The 15,028-nt window shown below is 47.9% G+C and overlaps 1 protein-coding gene across 4 annotated transcripts in view; it reads left to right on the top strand.

The window, feature by feature from the left end:
• Nucleotides 1-15,028, top strand: part of KANSL3 (KAT8 regulatory NSL complex subunit 3) — a 33,476-nt gene that overhangs the window by 4,957 nt on the left and 13,491 nt on the right. For 2 of the 4 annotated variants that reach the window (XM_063139334.1, XM_063139337.1), the window contains exons 4-15: nucleotides 2,081-2,171; nucleotides 2,470-2,655; nucleotides 4,756-4,887; nucleotides 5,054-5,170; nucleotides 5,673-5,774; nucleotides 5,934-6,005; nucleotides 7,157-7,231; nucleotides 7,527-7,684; nucleotides 8,372-8,435; nucleotides 9,794-10,000; nucleotides 11,035-11,191; nucleotides 13,371-13,448. In XM_063139334.1, coding sequence (XP_062995404.1) covers nucleotides 2,081-2,171; nucleotides 2,470-2,655; nucleotides 4,756-4,887; nucleotides 5,054-5,170; nucleotides 5,673-5,774; nucleotides 5,934-6,005; nucleotides 7,157-7,231; nucleotides 7,527-7,684; nucleotides 8,372-8,435; nucleotides 9,794-10,000; nucleotides 11,035-11,191; nucleotides 13,371-13,448 — 1,439 coding nt within the window. The remainder of the gene's footprint in view (nucleotides 1-2,080; nucleotides 2,172-2,469; nucleotides 2,656-4,755; nucleotides 4,888-5,053; nucleotides 5,171-5,672; nucleotides 5,775-5,933; nucleotides 6,006-7,156; nucleotides 7,232-7,526; nucleotides 7,685-8,371; nucleotides 8,436-9,793; nucleotides 10,001-11,034; nucleotides 11,192-13,370; nucleotides 13,449-15,028) is intronic. The other 2 variants (XM_063139335.1, XM_063139336.1) reach the window with 2 other exon arrangements.

Raw genomic sequence — 15,028 nt, 5'->3', positions numbered from 1 at the left:
CTTAACATATAAGTGCACCCCCCACCTCGGGATCTATTCCTGCTTCCAAAATCTCATACTGTCTTCTGCTGGAGGTTTCCCACTTCCCTTAGAAAACACAAATATTAGGAACTGTTTCCAAATTCCTTCAAACTCGTTTATTTTAGTTATACCAAGAAAGGGGTTCTGCCACGACACAGGCTCTGGACACCAGGCCTGGCTGCGGCTACTCCCTGCTCAAGCCAAGCACCACCGCTTGATACGCCTGAGGCAAGGGATAAAAACCACATTCCTCCAAACTATGTGGAGAAAGGGGTTTAAAATGGAGAAGGATGTCTATATATAAAATAAAACACTGTGAGTTATATGTGCTGAGGTGAATTATTGTCAGAGTGGGTGCTAAATGTGTAAACTTGAGATGATAAATGCCAAACAGACACGTGGGCTTTTTGTGGTAGTTAAAAACCAAACAATCAAAATTTATTTTCAAAAGTTCACAAGCTTTGTTTCAAATAAAACAATTAAAAACCTTTTTGAAACCTTTCATCCAATCCTTTCACCCATTCACATACACACTTTCCTTTCTCTCACACAATCACTCCTGAACGTTATTATCTGTATTGATTAATATATATCAACTACGTGCACACCACACTCCAAAGACACCACTCTCTACACTGACCCTCAGATTTCCCAGAACTTAAGTACCCTACACACAGAGAGCTCTACAGACTCTAAGAGTACCCCAAAAGTCCCCCACAATCCCCTCAGTCCTCCCCTTATATATCACTCCTCCCCCGTCCCAAGATATTCTAACTCTGCCCACTCAGGCCAGCGTTCTAAACTCACCACAGACTTACAAACAGCAGACATACATTTGGGAACTGACTTGTGGGGTATAACGCCACAGGTTCCTCTCCCCACCTCCTCACAAAGCCCCCGGTAGGCGAACAAGTCAAACCCACAATGGGATTGATGCAGTTGAACTCCTTAGGTGTAGAGAAGCCTGATTTTTAGGAAACATAGGAAAATGTTAAGCCTACCAGTGAGCTAGGGGTGGGGGTTTGGGTATACTTGTGTATGCAGAACACCTTTACAGTACTAAGGGTAATACTGCATGTCCTGGAGGAGAAGGCTATCCGTAGCTACTAGCCCTGATGGCTGTATGCTACCTCCAGCATCAGAGGCAGTAAGCCTATGTATACCAATTGCTGGGGGAACATGAGTGGGAGGGGGCTGGTGCACTTGTGTCTGCTTGTAGGTTCCTGGTCGACAGCTGTGTGAACTGAATGCTGGACTAGGTGGGCTGATCCAGCATCACTCTTCTCATAATTCTTATGTTCATGTTCCCCATCAGGACAACTAGTACACAATGGATCTGTTATGTATATATACATGCAGCAAGCTAGGTAAATCATTGTTGGTGGTGTGCAAGCAATTTGCACGATCTGTGTGGAAAATTGTGATATGTGGTCTTTATTCTCAAGATGTCTGATTCACCTCCGCCCCATAACACTGTAGTTATTAGGAACTATTCATATACTGGGACAATCCTAGTTTAGACATAATGAGGAATTATGGTTTCCCACAATATGAACAAGTCCAGCAAACCTGGCACTTATGTACTCCCCACCCCCTTCTACCCCCCTTTTTCATGCACCAAAGGAAGAGATCTGAAGCTCCTGCTTGTAAAGTAACCACATTTCTTCATGATGTCCAAACTTGAGAAACTGTGGCTTGTTTAAACTGTGGTTACAGAACAAGCCAAGATCTGAAACCATGTCAAGAAATACTTTTGTAAGCCGCCATGAGAGCCTTTTTTGGCTGAATGGCGGCATAAAAATCCTTAAATAAAATAAATAAAATAAAATGTATTGACCCTGGCTTGTTCTCACTAAATATAGTTTAAATACTTCAAGAAGAGGAGAGGGGAAGCATGCAAGCCCAAAGCTTGCTGAGGCTCATTCATGTAGCAGGAAAACATGGTTTCCTGTTATATCTGATCTGGGCCATTAGTTAGGAGCCAATAACGCCTGGGTTCCTCCCACTGTACTTCTGTTTACTTGTGGACTGAACTGCTAACTTTATTTTGCCTTTGTAGGTCTGGCTGGACAGTGGCCCAAAATAAACTCTTCAATAAAATCCTCAAAGCCTTGCAGTCTGACAGACTGGCTCGCTTAGCTAATGAAGGGGTAAGAATTTCCTCTCTCTCTCCCGCTCTCCTTTAGCCTGCATTAGCTTTCTGGGCTTCTGGCCAGTCTGATAGATTATGCCAAAGTTTTTTCATTGTGTACGCCCTTTGTACTTCTGTGTTTGGTCCAAGCAAAATTCCATTTCACCACGTGAAGCGGAGAAGTAGGATCTGTAACACCAAGCTTTGGCACTTATTATTATTATTATTATTATTATTATTTATTTATATAGCACCATCAATGTCACACTTTATTTTGCTGACATAATGTGGGGTCTTTCTCCTCTATTTTCCATAAGGCTTGCAATGAGCCGGTGCTCAGAAGGATAGCAGTGGACAAATGCGCTCGGCGGGTCCGTCAGGCTTTGGCGAGCATCAGTTGGGATACCAAGCTGATCCAGTGGCTTCACACAACTCTGGTGGAGACGCTCAGTTTGCCTATGCTGGCGGCTTACCTGGATGCTTTGCAGACTCTTAAGGGAAAGGTGATGAGCCTGTTCCCCCCCCCCTCCCCGCAAGCATCAGTGGATTTTCCTGCCTTTTTCTGGGTCCTCCTTTCCATGGTTCTTCATTAAGGGAAGACACCTCCTTTTTAATGATATAGCAGAGGGTGTCACTTCTTTCCCTGTAGACTAACGTGGTGAGACGCTGTTTCACAGGGCCTTGTGTAAGTATTCACCCCCCACACACACCCCTTTGCCTTGCCCACGTTTTCTTGTGTTACAGCCTGGAATTAAAATGGAGTGAATTGACCTGTTTACCATTTGATTTACACAACGTATTTTTACTGGAGCACAAAAGTCAAGTAAACAAAAAGCAAACTGCCATTTGTTGGTTGCATAAGTGTTCTCACCGCTGAGTCAGTACCTGGTAGAAGCACCTTTGGCAGCTGTGAGTCTTTTGGGGGAAGTCTCACCAGCTTTGCCCACCTGGATCCTGCAGTGTTTGCCCATTCTCCTTGGCAAAATCACTCAAGCTCTGTCACGTTGGATATGGAATGTTTGTGAACCACGGATTCCCAATCATATTGAGGCCTGGACTTTGACTGGGCCATTCGGAGACATCCAGGTTCTTGTTTTTCAACTACTCCAGTGTGACTTTGGCTGTGTGTTTAGGGTCATTGTCCTGCTGGAAGGTGAACCTCCACCGCCATCCCCAGCCCCTTGCAGACCGAGACAGGTTTTCCTCTAGAATTGCCCCGGATCTGGCTCCATCCATCTTGCCCTCAGTCCGGACCAGCTTCCCAGCCCCTGCCGATGAAAAGCATCCCCGCAACATGATGCTGCCACCATCACGCTGCACCACGGGGATGGTGTTCTGTGGGTGACGAGCACTGCTGGCTTTGTGCCGCACATGGCGTTTGGCTCTGAGGCCCCAAAGGTCGGTTTTGGTCTCATGAGACCAGAGAACCTTTTCCCACGTGTTCGCGGTGTCTCCCACATGCCTTTTGGCACAATCCAAACAGGATTTTATATGGGTGTGTCCCATCCCCCCCCCCCCCCCCAGCAATGGCTTTCTTCTCGCCACCCTTCCATAAAGACCAGGTTTGTGGAGCATCCGGATGATGGTTGTCCCGTGGACGGTCTCTCCCATCTCAGCTGTGGCTCTCTCCAGCTCCTTCAGAGTGACCGTGGGCCTCTTGGTTGCTGCTCTGGCTGATGTCCTCCTTTCTGGTCACTGAGTTTTGGTGGACGGCCTTCCCTAGGCAGAGTCGCCGTTGTGTCATGTTCTTTCCATTTTGTAATAATGGGTTTAATGGTGCTCTAGGGAATGATCATAGTTTGGGATATATATATTTTTATAACCCAGCCCTGATTGGTGCTTCTCCAGAACTCTGTCCCAAACCTGTTTTGATAGTTCCTCGGCCTTCATGATGCTGTTTATTTACAAATGCTCTCCAATAAACTCTGGGGTTTATTGGAGACACCAGACAGCTGTATTTTATCTGTGACACTTGAATGGCACACAGGTGGACTCCGGTCAAGTAATTATGGGACTTCTGAAGGCAGTTGGTTGCCCAGAGCTTATTTAGGGGTGTCTCAACACCGGAGGGGAACACTTGTGCAGACAACAAATGGCGGTTAGTTTTTGTTTACTTAAACTTTGTGCCAGAATAATATATATATATATATATATATATATATATATATATATATTGCACTTTCAAAGTGCTGAGCACGTTGTGTAAGTCAAATGGAAAACATGCCAGTTCATTCCATTTTAACTCCAGGATGTAACACAATAAAATGTGGAAAAATCAAAAGGGGGCAAATACAAGGCCCTGTATGCTGCCTTGTGGTTTAGGTTAGGGCTGATTCAACAGACACAGACGCCTCTCCCAAATGCAAGGTGGAAAATGCCTTCCTCTGTCAAGTGCGCATCAGTGGGAATGAGCAGATAATAATCCAGCCCAAAGGCAGCCTTTATTTATTTATTTATTTATAGTTGGCGAAGCATATAAATGACAAATGAATACAACCAGAGGGAGATGTTGGGTCATTAAATGGACTGCAAAGGCAGCACTGTGCAACGCAAACGTACGTGTTACGGACGTGTTCCATCGTGTATTTGTCACTGGGTTTCAGATTCCCAGCTTGATCGATCGGATGCTGTTGTCTTCTACTGCAAAGACAGGAGCAGCAGGTGCTGAGGCCCTGTCCCTCTTGCTGAAGAGGCCGTGGGATCCAGCTGTAGGTGTCCTTTCACATAATAAACCAGTAAGTTCATTGTGAGGGGTTTTGTGGTGGTTGTTTTTTGGAAAAGGAGAGTGTTTGGGTTTTATCTGCATGTATGGTTTATGCCTTTGCTTTAAAACAAAAAACACCCTGGTTCACACACAACGTATTGTCCATATACTTTTAATTTTTTAATTTATTTTTGAAGAGCAAGTTGCCTGGTTCTCCCCTCATCCTGCTGGCATCTTCTGGACCCTCCAATTCAATGTTCCCCACTTCTCGCCGGCATCGCTTCTGGCAATCACAGCTCTCTTGCTTGGGAAAGGTTTGTGTCATTTTACTGCCCTGTCCTCTCTTAGGGGGTGTGCAGGTAGCATTTCTCCTCAATCCCTTTGCACGCTTTGCTTCTTCTCGAAGCAGAATCACAGGATCAGAACCCTCTGTAGAATTGTGTTCTCTTCTTGGATTTGGTTTGATTGAAATCAAGTGTAGAATAACCATTTGCAAGAGAAGGTCTTTGGGCACATGGCGGTCGAGTCCTCGGGCGCTCTGGACCGGTGGATGGGTCGCATCTTCATCTACGAGGAGGGTTTGCAATAAGACTGGAGGCGTTTGGGGAAGGTGGCAGGGAACTAAACCTGAAGCCACAAAAAAGCCTGCAGTGGATCAGATGATAGATGTGAGACTGTATAGACTGTGGAGTCCCGTCCCCCCTTTTTGTGTTTGTCCTCACAGATGAAATTCTCAAATGTAACTTATCAGTATAAGTTGGACCATGGTGGAATAACTGTTGTTTAATCTGCTTGTCTTTTCCATTTGTCTCTCAGGTGATTCCAGTTGCTACCCATGTAATGAACAATGGCAGTGGAGTTGGAGTGTTGCAATGCCTGGAACACATGATTGGTGCCGTGAGAGGCAAAGTCCTCGAGGTAGGAACAAGAGCACTTGCTGGAATAGCCTGTCTGAGGGCTGTTGAACGTTCTTCTGGCCTTTAGGCCCAAATCCGTTCATCTTGGTTGGGTTTACGTGGCTTATGCGCGTCCTGGACTTGGAAAAGGCTGGCTGCTAATCCCTTCTTTCTCTCCCAGATCCACAGCCATTTCTCCCACAAGCCAATAATCCTGATTGGCTGGAACACAGGAGCGTTGGTGGCCTGTCATGTATGTAATTCTCTGTCTTGCCCTTACCTTCATATTGCTGTGACTGTTTTCATAAGCTACAGCCATGTCGTAGGTGCAGTATAGAATACAGAAGGCAAAAGCCTTCCCTTGTGTAGGACATAGGAACTATCCTGCTACACCAGGGGTGGCCAACATTTTTGCCCCTGTGGATTTTATGTGGTGCGTGGCCACATGCCAGCAAGGATGACACTAGACACATGTGCACACACACAGAGGCTTCTCTACCTCCCCAACTGCCTGTCCCTTACACACAGGCAAAGACTCACTCTCCCCCTCGGTCCCCCCCCTCACACCCGTACACACACAGAACACTCCCCACAGATTTCCCCTTACCTCCCTCTGGTGCAGTTCTTCATCAGGGTCTTTAATCTCCCTTCCCTGGATAGGGAATGCTTTCCTCTCTCTGTTAGGAGAGGCAAGGTGGCTGCTCTAGCCTGCCCCACTCGGGTTTATCTCTCAAAAATAGCATTATTGAGGGGGAAAACCACAGAGTGTGGAGGGCTAGAGTGACTTTTGCCACAGCTGCCAGCAGTTTTCCATGGTTTCTCTCCCAAAATATCTTGAGAGAGAAACTATGGAGTACAGTGGGCTAGAGTAGCAAAAAACACACTTGTAGAAACCATAATCTATGGTTTCCACAATAATATGATTTTTGGGAGAGAAACCAGGGTGGGCTAGAGCAACAAAACATATCCCCATGGGAATTGATTGAATAGAGGACAATTCCAATTGTTCAGATGTTGATGGGACATTGAGAGAGCAATAAATACGGTACAACCGGAAAAAATATTATGCCTGTGCCTCATGGAGGACAGCCGTGAAGTTCAAGTGCCTGTTTTCATGACCATCATTTGTGACCCAGTTACTGGAGCAGGAAATCCTGATACTTAAAGGCATTCCTCAGTGCATCACTCACGGTACCTGTTCTGTATCTTGGTACCAGTGGACACTTGCATCAAAGTGGAAGAGTCTGTGTTTGCTTTCTGGTATACTTGAATAGCAAATATAACCTGTAATTGATTGTCCGCAAAAGACTACTTTACTCTTGGGCATGGATCTGATACACTGCCCTAGAGCTATGCAGCCTTGCAGTGGTTGTAGAAATAAGACCCTTTTGTTACTTTGTCTAGGTTTCGGTGATGGAAGGTGTCACTGCAGTTGTGTGTCTTGGATTTCCTCTCTTGACAGTGGACGGGCCCAGAGGGGTAAGAATGAAATGAGAGTAAACCAAACCAAATGAGAGATGGTGATCTAATCATCTGGTTTTTCAGCGGTGGGTGGAGAATGGCATTCTGTTGGTCACATTCTTCCGTGGGTCGCACTATTTTGTGTGTTTATCATCTGCATATAATAAAATTACCAATCGTTGCCTTTAAAATATATGCAAGTGTGAAGATGGCTCTTACCTTCCCTACCTCCACAGCACAGGAAGTGCACCCTCCTTTGTTCTAAAACTCCTAAAAGAATGGTCACAGCCTGATGTGTTGTTTTGGTGGGCAGGATATTGATGACCCACTTTTGGACATGAAGACTCCAGTTCTCTTTGTGATTGGTCAGAACTCTCTGCAGTGCAACAGCGAAGCAATGGAAGATTTTCGAGAGAAGCTTCGAGCTGAAAACAGCCTAGTGGTGGTTGGAGGAGCCGACGATAACCTCAGGTATAATATTGCTCATGACGGAGCGATTGCGAGGGTCAAGGGGCTTCATTTTGAAATGAATGTGCACATACACATCGGTGCAATACTGTGTGTTGGTCCTCTAGATCATCAATTTCCAGGAAGCTCAGTTTAAGCTTTGAAACACACGAACACACGCAGGAAGCTGCCTGGGTCTCTCTAGACCAGTTCTCTCCATTCTCGATGTTCTCTATCTGACACGCTTTATGTGGAGATGCCAGAGTTTGAACCCCAAACCTATGTGCAAAACATCAACCCATTGTTGGTTGCCGTAACAGTTCTGGAGAATAAATTAGATAGGACACACAAAACTGGGCACGCATAACGCAGAAGTTGGTTTGAACGATGGAATTTGAAGTTTGGACGAGACGGTGTCATGCAAAGCTAGTCTCCTGTCAGTCACCACTGTTCTTGGTGTTTGATTCCTGTGAAAAATTAGTGGCTTTTCTAGTCAGTTAATGAGATGTCTTGATTTCATGCACACCCAAAGCAGATTCATTCATCCAAATTTGAGAAAAATATACATAATATCAGGTTAGCCTTCAGGGGTTCATCTGTTACTATCCGCTTTCAGAGGGAGAATTGTCCCATAAGGCAGGAAGGGACGGGGGTGAGGAGAAGGAGGCAAAAGAACGAGTGTGTCTTGACAGCCTTGTCCCTTTTTCATAGGATAAGCAAAGCCAAAAAGAAGTCGGATGGCCTGACCCAGAGTATGGTGGACAGGTGCATACAGGTAAATACTTCTCCCCTTCCCCCATACGCAAATACATCCTCCCCCCCCCCCAAATGATTGGAGCTCGTTCTCGTTCTGCTCTGTAAATGTTGGTGAAGCGATCATTGTGCCGTGCCTAGTTTGTCCTGATGCACTTGTTGTTGGAAATTATTAGTTCAGGATGTTCAGAGTGTTAGTTCTGAAACTCATTAACTTGTCTGGGCCGCACAGGCTTGAACTAATATTTGTAGCAGTAGTAGCAGCGGCTCAGCTATAACAGCTAAACACAATGAGACAAAGGATTTCTTGGTATGGTTAAAAGTAATCCTTTACTGACAGAGATAAATAATTTAGCAATGGCATACATATACAAATATACTCACAGACGTTCAAATTACACAGCATACATCGAGTTGGGGTTACATGAGAGAAGGGAAGGTACCTTACAAAGCACAGCTACTTTTATAATAAATCCTGTACATCTGATGCAATCACTAATTGACCAATTAACGCAAATACAGTCCCAGGCAATAATTCAATTATACAATTAGTGTCCAGCTGCACCGTTGACCTTTAAGTGTTCTGCTGAATCCTCACTTCTTCCAGGTCCCCGGGTAACAGTAAAAATAGTGGGAAATACAAAACAGGATCCATTCCAAGACTTGTAGCCACAGTTCTGCCTCTGAAGTCCTGCCCAGTCAGCCGATGTGCCTTGATGGTCAGACTGCTGAGGGTCTCAAGCTCTTGTCATTGTGAGAGGACATTACCTGAGCCTCTCCAAGAACAGTCTCCCTCTTAAGAAACAAAAGCAGTTGAGGTGACAGTTGCATTCTCCAACCTGGGGGAGAAGTCGCAGCTGTTCCCTAGGAGAAAGCCATGATGCCTTGGGCTAGATCAGTCCACGGAGGGAGGACTGTGTGATTGAGCTGAATATCTAGCCGTTCTAATACGCTTTGGTGCAACGGCCGGGTTGGTGGTTACTGTGCATAGTCTTCTCTGGGTCAGTTTTTAACAGAACTCCTTTCTGCTGCTGTGGATCTTAGTAACTGTCCTCTCATGCAAAGGAAAGCAAATTTCTAGATTCCCCTCCTGCCTTGGGTTGAGCCAGAAGGTTTCTGATCCATCTGTTTGAATTGCAGAGATCAGCACACACTCCTTCCTGGTATCGCACTCTGTAGCATTTAGTTTACCTTGTTTTCCTTTGCCATAAAAAATAGGGGAATGTTAAGTGTCAGGGGGGAAGACTTGGAGAAGCACCAGCAATGCTGGCTTTTTTTTAATGTTGAAAAATAGTCTGAACTTGGCTGCTTTTAGGCAACAGCAGGTGATGCGTTGTTGAAGTTAGTTAAAAGTTTAACTCTGTATTGTTGCCTCTGCAGGATGAGATAGCGGACTTCCTGACTGGTGTGCTCACCCGAGCAGACAGCCACTCTGGCTCTGATCCTCGGGATCTAGATGCTGAGAAGAAGAAGAAAACAACGACCCGGGACTTGGCCAGGAAGGATCTGTCTTTTGACATGCCAGAAAGAAGCAGCCGGCCTGCATCCCCTGCAGCCAAGGTCCCAGCTTCACCGTCCGGGTCGGAGGTGAGGACAGTCTTGGGTGGGAAGAGTGTGTTTGCAAGGGTGTGGATAATAGGAAATGTGTCCCGTCCCCCCCCACCCCACCCCAAAGCACAGGGTACAAGGTGGGTGGATGGGAGGTGCCGGCACCTTCACACGCTGGCCTTCGCTTTCATCAGGTGTTGCTCACGCAATTGTCAAGGCTCCCTCCCTTGCAACTGTAAGCCAGAAGCAGGATGTGGATGATGATGATGATGATGATGATTTATTTATATAGCCCCATCAATGTACATGGTGCTGTGCAGAGTAAAACAGTAAATAGCGAGACCCTGCCGCATAGGCTTACACTCTAATAAAATCCTAGTAGAACAATAAGGAGGGGAAGAGAATGCACCAAACAGGCAGTATAAAAGTCAGAGCAAAATCAAGTTTTAAAAGCTTTAGGAAAAAGAAAAGTTTTTAGCTGAGCTTTAAAAGCTGCGGTTGAACTTGTAGTTCTCAAATGTTCTGGAAGAGCGTTCCAGGCGTAAGGGGCAGCAGAAGAAAATGGACGAAGCCGAGCAAGGGAAGGAGAGACCCTTGCCGGATGAAATAGAAGGGCTCTTCTTTTTCAGCATTCACTTCTGGGCTTTATAGGAACATATGCTCAGGATGCTCAATTCTCCCCTTAATGCAACACGGTACTCGTGTGGTGCGAGCACTGACTTGTGGAATGCCGTCAGCCCTATGTATAGAGTCCAGTGAATGGTTGGGAAATTGAAGTGCTCCCTGCACATACTTCAGGGCATCACAGAAAACAGCATAGCTGATGTTTTACTTTCTCATTGAAATGACAGAACCTTTGGACAGGCCATCGGGTGGTAGGGAGAACGCCTTTGCCACAGCTTTGCCATCGGCCCCTTTGGCAGAGGGTTTGGCGGGTGTGGAACAGGGGCCCCGTGAGCATTGTCTGCCATCTCTTTGGCTTCCACGTCCACGACCCGCACCCTTAAGAGTGAGTAAGCATCTTCTCTGGGGTGCACACTTCATGGCAGGGGGGCTTTCGTTCTCTTGGGCAGGATCTCTCCAGCGTTTCCAGCAGCCCCACCTCGAGTCCCAAGGCTAAAATGGCCACGGTGTCCTCTGTTCAGAAGTCCAGTCAGGTTGGTGCTTCCCAGCTGCTGAAGAGGCCTGTGCAGCGACCCGAAGCGGCCCTGACCCACAAGCAGGCCCAAGGTAACCGGCCCGGTTTGTCTGTCTGGATGATGTCGGCGAGGCTCCCGGCGCCCAAGGCCCGCTGCCGTTGGGAATGCCGCCGTCCCCAAGCTCTCTTTGAGCACAGCCGCTGCCGGAAGGGGGCGCCTCCGCCCCAGGGAGATCCCTGTCCGTCTTCATTTCTAGCCGAGCGCGGAGGCGGCCCAAGCACCCTGGCATTGAAATCAAGGCCCCCGCGGGCTGCGGAGCTCGGCTTCTTCGCAGCTGTTGCTTTCCTCCTGGCTTCTTCCGCTGGTGGTTGTGTCTTTCATAGGCTTTGAACATAGATACATGTGCAGATACGTGAGCTGCCCCCTCCAGTTGATGGGATGTGGCTTCTCAGAAAACGTGAGGTGGGCTTGTATGTTGAAAGGCTTCCTGGAATTGCAGAAGGCTGGCCGCCGCTTGGGACAGAAAAATGCAGCAGGTGCCTTTTCTCCTATTTGAACATGCTGTGCTTTATGGATTAGTCCGTGAAATGAATACAGCATGTGAACAACATGTCTGATGAATTTTCACCAGCTGATGGTTGGCAGTGATTTTCATCAAACATGAAATGCGGCTCTTTTGGAGCCTCCTCAGAGGCACAGAGCAGATTTTGCGGGGGAGAAGAGCCTGTTTTCTTTAGTCGTGGCAGCCACTGCAGCGGAACAAGCCTGCCGGCTCCCTGCTGCACCACACGCCCTCTCCTCTTCCTGCATCTTGGGAGTAGGGACCCTTTCTGTTGTGCTTCTAATCCTGCCTCTCTGGCCCAGGTAATGTGCTGCTACTGCTGTGACAGTCATCTTTGGCAGCACATGGGTTGCAGGAGGAACCCTGCCGCAGCACGGCCATCGCCATCGCCTCTGTGCCTACTAGGGAGGGGCAGGCTGTGAAGGGGAGCGGGCAGGCAGCCCACCAGGGCCAGCGCAGGAGAGCACGTTCGGGGCCATGGCCGAAACTGAGCAAGAAGGTGGAGGGCCAGAGCTCAGCGCAGAGAGCCACACACAGGAGGTCCCGTGTTCAAGCCCCGGCATGTCCACTTGGGTAGCAGGGCTGGGAAAGTCCTCTGGCTGAGGACTTTGGGGAGCTGCTGCCATTTGGAGCAGGCAAAATATCTTGTGCTAGATGGACCGGGGGTCTGACTTGGCATAAGGCAACTTCCCACATTCTCAGCTGGGCTGCTCCACATTGCCTTGGTGGTAGCTTGACCTGCAACTGTCCTTTGCTGGCGTAAGACTGTGCACTGGAGCTGGGCACTGCCGGTACAGGTTGGCTGAGCTACTGATTTTTGTCATAGCGCCACCATATTCTCCATTTGGCATCAGTTCACGTGCTGTGTTGCGTGAGATCATGGGGGACAAACTTTTTGAAGTGTTGGCCTGCTAACTTTAGTCCTGCCCACCCTGACTTTGGGGGCCTAAGGATGGGAACTCATTGAGTGCTGGAGGCCATCTTGGCCATTAGGAGGAAATTCGCATACAAGGACATCAGTACGCCTTTTTAAAAAAGCAGCTTGTGTGCTAAGCTCCAAATTCAGCTGCTTTCTTTCATTGTTCTAGAAAGCTCCTAGAATGCAGTTCCTAGCAGGAGTGTGACGTAAGCACAGCACAGAATGCCGGGAGGGGGTACACGGGGTCGGGCTTTTGTTAGGAGTCAGACTCCCAAGGTAGCCGTTTGCATGATGTGGTTTTTAGCCAACGCCAGCAGGCTTTATCCTACATGCCCCAGTTCTAGGGTGGATAGAAGAAGCGGTGCTGGGTTGATCCCAAATAATTACAGCCAGTATTAGCTTTTCGCTGACTCCGATGTTACGTGTGTTCGTTCCAAGAATTTTGCATTTAAGCCGCCCTCTGTAAGCAGCCCTGCTTAGGGCTCGAAGATGTCGTCACAACCTTCCGTGCCTGTCAGAAAGCAAGGGCTGAGAGGCCTGCGTGTGGTTTCCCTAGCAGAAGTCGCTGCCCCTTGCATATGGCGGCGTGGTGTCTCTAGCCAGGGCAAAGAGGTGGGGGCGGGCTCAGAGCCCCAGCAGGCAGCCCTGTGCCCTGCCATCAGGCCGGTGGGCAGCGCCTCTTGGGTCTGCTTGCCAGCCAGCTACAGCGCTTCTCTTATCCTGGTGGGTAGGAGGGAGCCCCCTTCAAACGTGAGCTGTGGTACTGTAATTCTCTCTGATTCATTTCAGCTCAGTTTGCTGCCTTTCTGAAACAAAACATGCTGGTGAGGAAATCTCTTCCTCCTGGCACCTCTTCATGCCTCTTTGGTGAGTATCTCCTCACTTCCTGCCTCTGCCGCCTCTCCCCCTCCATCACCTCTCCCCTTCCCTCTCCCTCCTTGCAGTGCTGCGGTGGTGATTGAGAGAAGTCTCCTCTGCTTCTTGCCCTTGCCTCGCCTTAGCAGGAGCTGGAGCAAAGCAGCGAAGCAGGGGCACGCTTAGAGTAGCAGCCACCGCCTCTCCCCTCCCCAGAGCTTACATGGCAGGTAAAGGAGCCTTCGTGTGTTTCTCCGCATGGGTCCCTTTGTACAAAAACCAACACCCATGAGTATCAGGGGAGAAGCTCTCGCAGTGGGCCTGGCTCTTCCCGCCTGAACCCAGCTGCGCTCGCCCTGCAGTTGCAACCTGCTTGCAAAGGGCAGCGCTTGTGCAGCTCCAGGTGCTGCAGCGTGAGCAGTTGTCATCCGTTCCTCTGGTGACAGCAAAGCTGGCAAAGCGAAAGCCGGACGGATCTGACCCATTGTGGGGCACAGATCTCCCGGGATCCACAGTCCTGTGCAAGACCCATTGCAAGGAAGAGGAGTGTCGCAAGTCTGTGGTCGTTCGTGTCCAGTTGTGACACATATTTGTAAGTGGGGGCAGGGGCCCCAAGTCACTCCCTGGTTGATATGGGCTGAAGTTTGGAGGGGCGAAACTTCCTGCCCCCTTACCCAGGCTTGATCTGGTGGTTTTGGACATAAACCACCCCTACAATTCTGTGTTAGCATGAATTGGATTCTGCGGTGGATTCCAGTGATGGGGAGGTGCAGTTGCCCCCGTCTTAGGGCAGGACGTGGGACTCCGGCTGCCTCAAGTGTGTGCGACACCGTTAAGTACAAGCAGCGCTAACTAAATTCAAAGAAACTTCAAGAATTAGGGTAGTATGTGAAAGCGTACTTACTAACACATTAGCTATGGAAATAAAGTTAGCTGTGTTGCCAAGTATCTCACTGATTTATTTTATTTATTATTGCATTTGAATCCTGCCTTTTTACCTGTTGCAAGGAACCCAAGGTGGTTCACATGTTTGTTCTCTCTCCATTTTATCCTCACAACAACCTTGTGAGGTAGGCGAGGCTGAGAGTCAATGACTATGAGCTTCATGGCCAAGTAAGGTACGAGAACCTGGATCACCCAAGTGCCAGTCCAACACTCTATTATTATTATTAATATTAATATTAATATTATATTTGTATCCCGCCTTTTGCCCAATACTGGGCCTCAGGGCGGTCTTACAAAGTTTAAAACATACGTTTTAAAACCTAGGAAAAGAAATGTAAAAAAAAAAGGTTAAAAATACACAACAAATTTATAAGTCATTAACATAGATGGAGGACCAAATCACTCTCCAAAGGCCTGCTGGAACAAACAAGTTTTAGCCTGCTTCCGAAAGCCCATCAAGGAGGGCTAACCACTAGGCCAGACGGGCGCGGATGACATTTTTAAATGGGCTGCTTGACATCAAAGAAGATGTCTGTGTGATTCACTCAGTGTGTTTTGACTCTGTTTTCTTCAGCAGCCTGAAGACACAGAAACATTTTCAGTTGTTGCTTTCTCTAGTCTTTGTGAGCCAATCTCAGGAGCCTGCT

Source organism: Elgaria multicarinata, chromosome 12 (assembly GCF_023053635.1).
Source record: "Elgaria multicarinata webbii isolate HBS135686 ecotype San Diego chromosome 12, rElgMul1.1.pri, whole genome shotgun sequence".
In the NCBI taxonomy this organism is placed as follows: Eukaryota; Metazoa; Chordata; class Lepidosauria; order Squamata; family Anguidae; genus Elgaria; species Elgaria multicarinata.
Note: the sequence above shows the minus strand (reverse complement) of the source record. Positions and strands in the feature narration are given on the sequence as shown.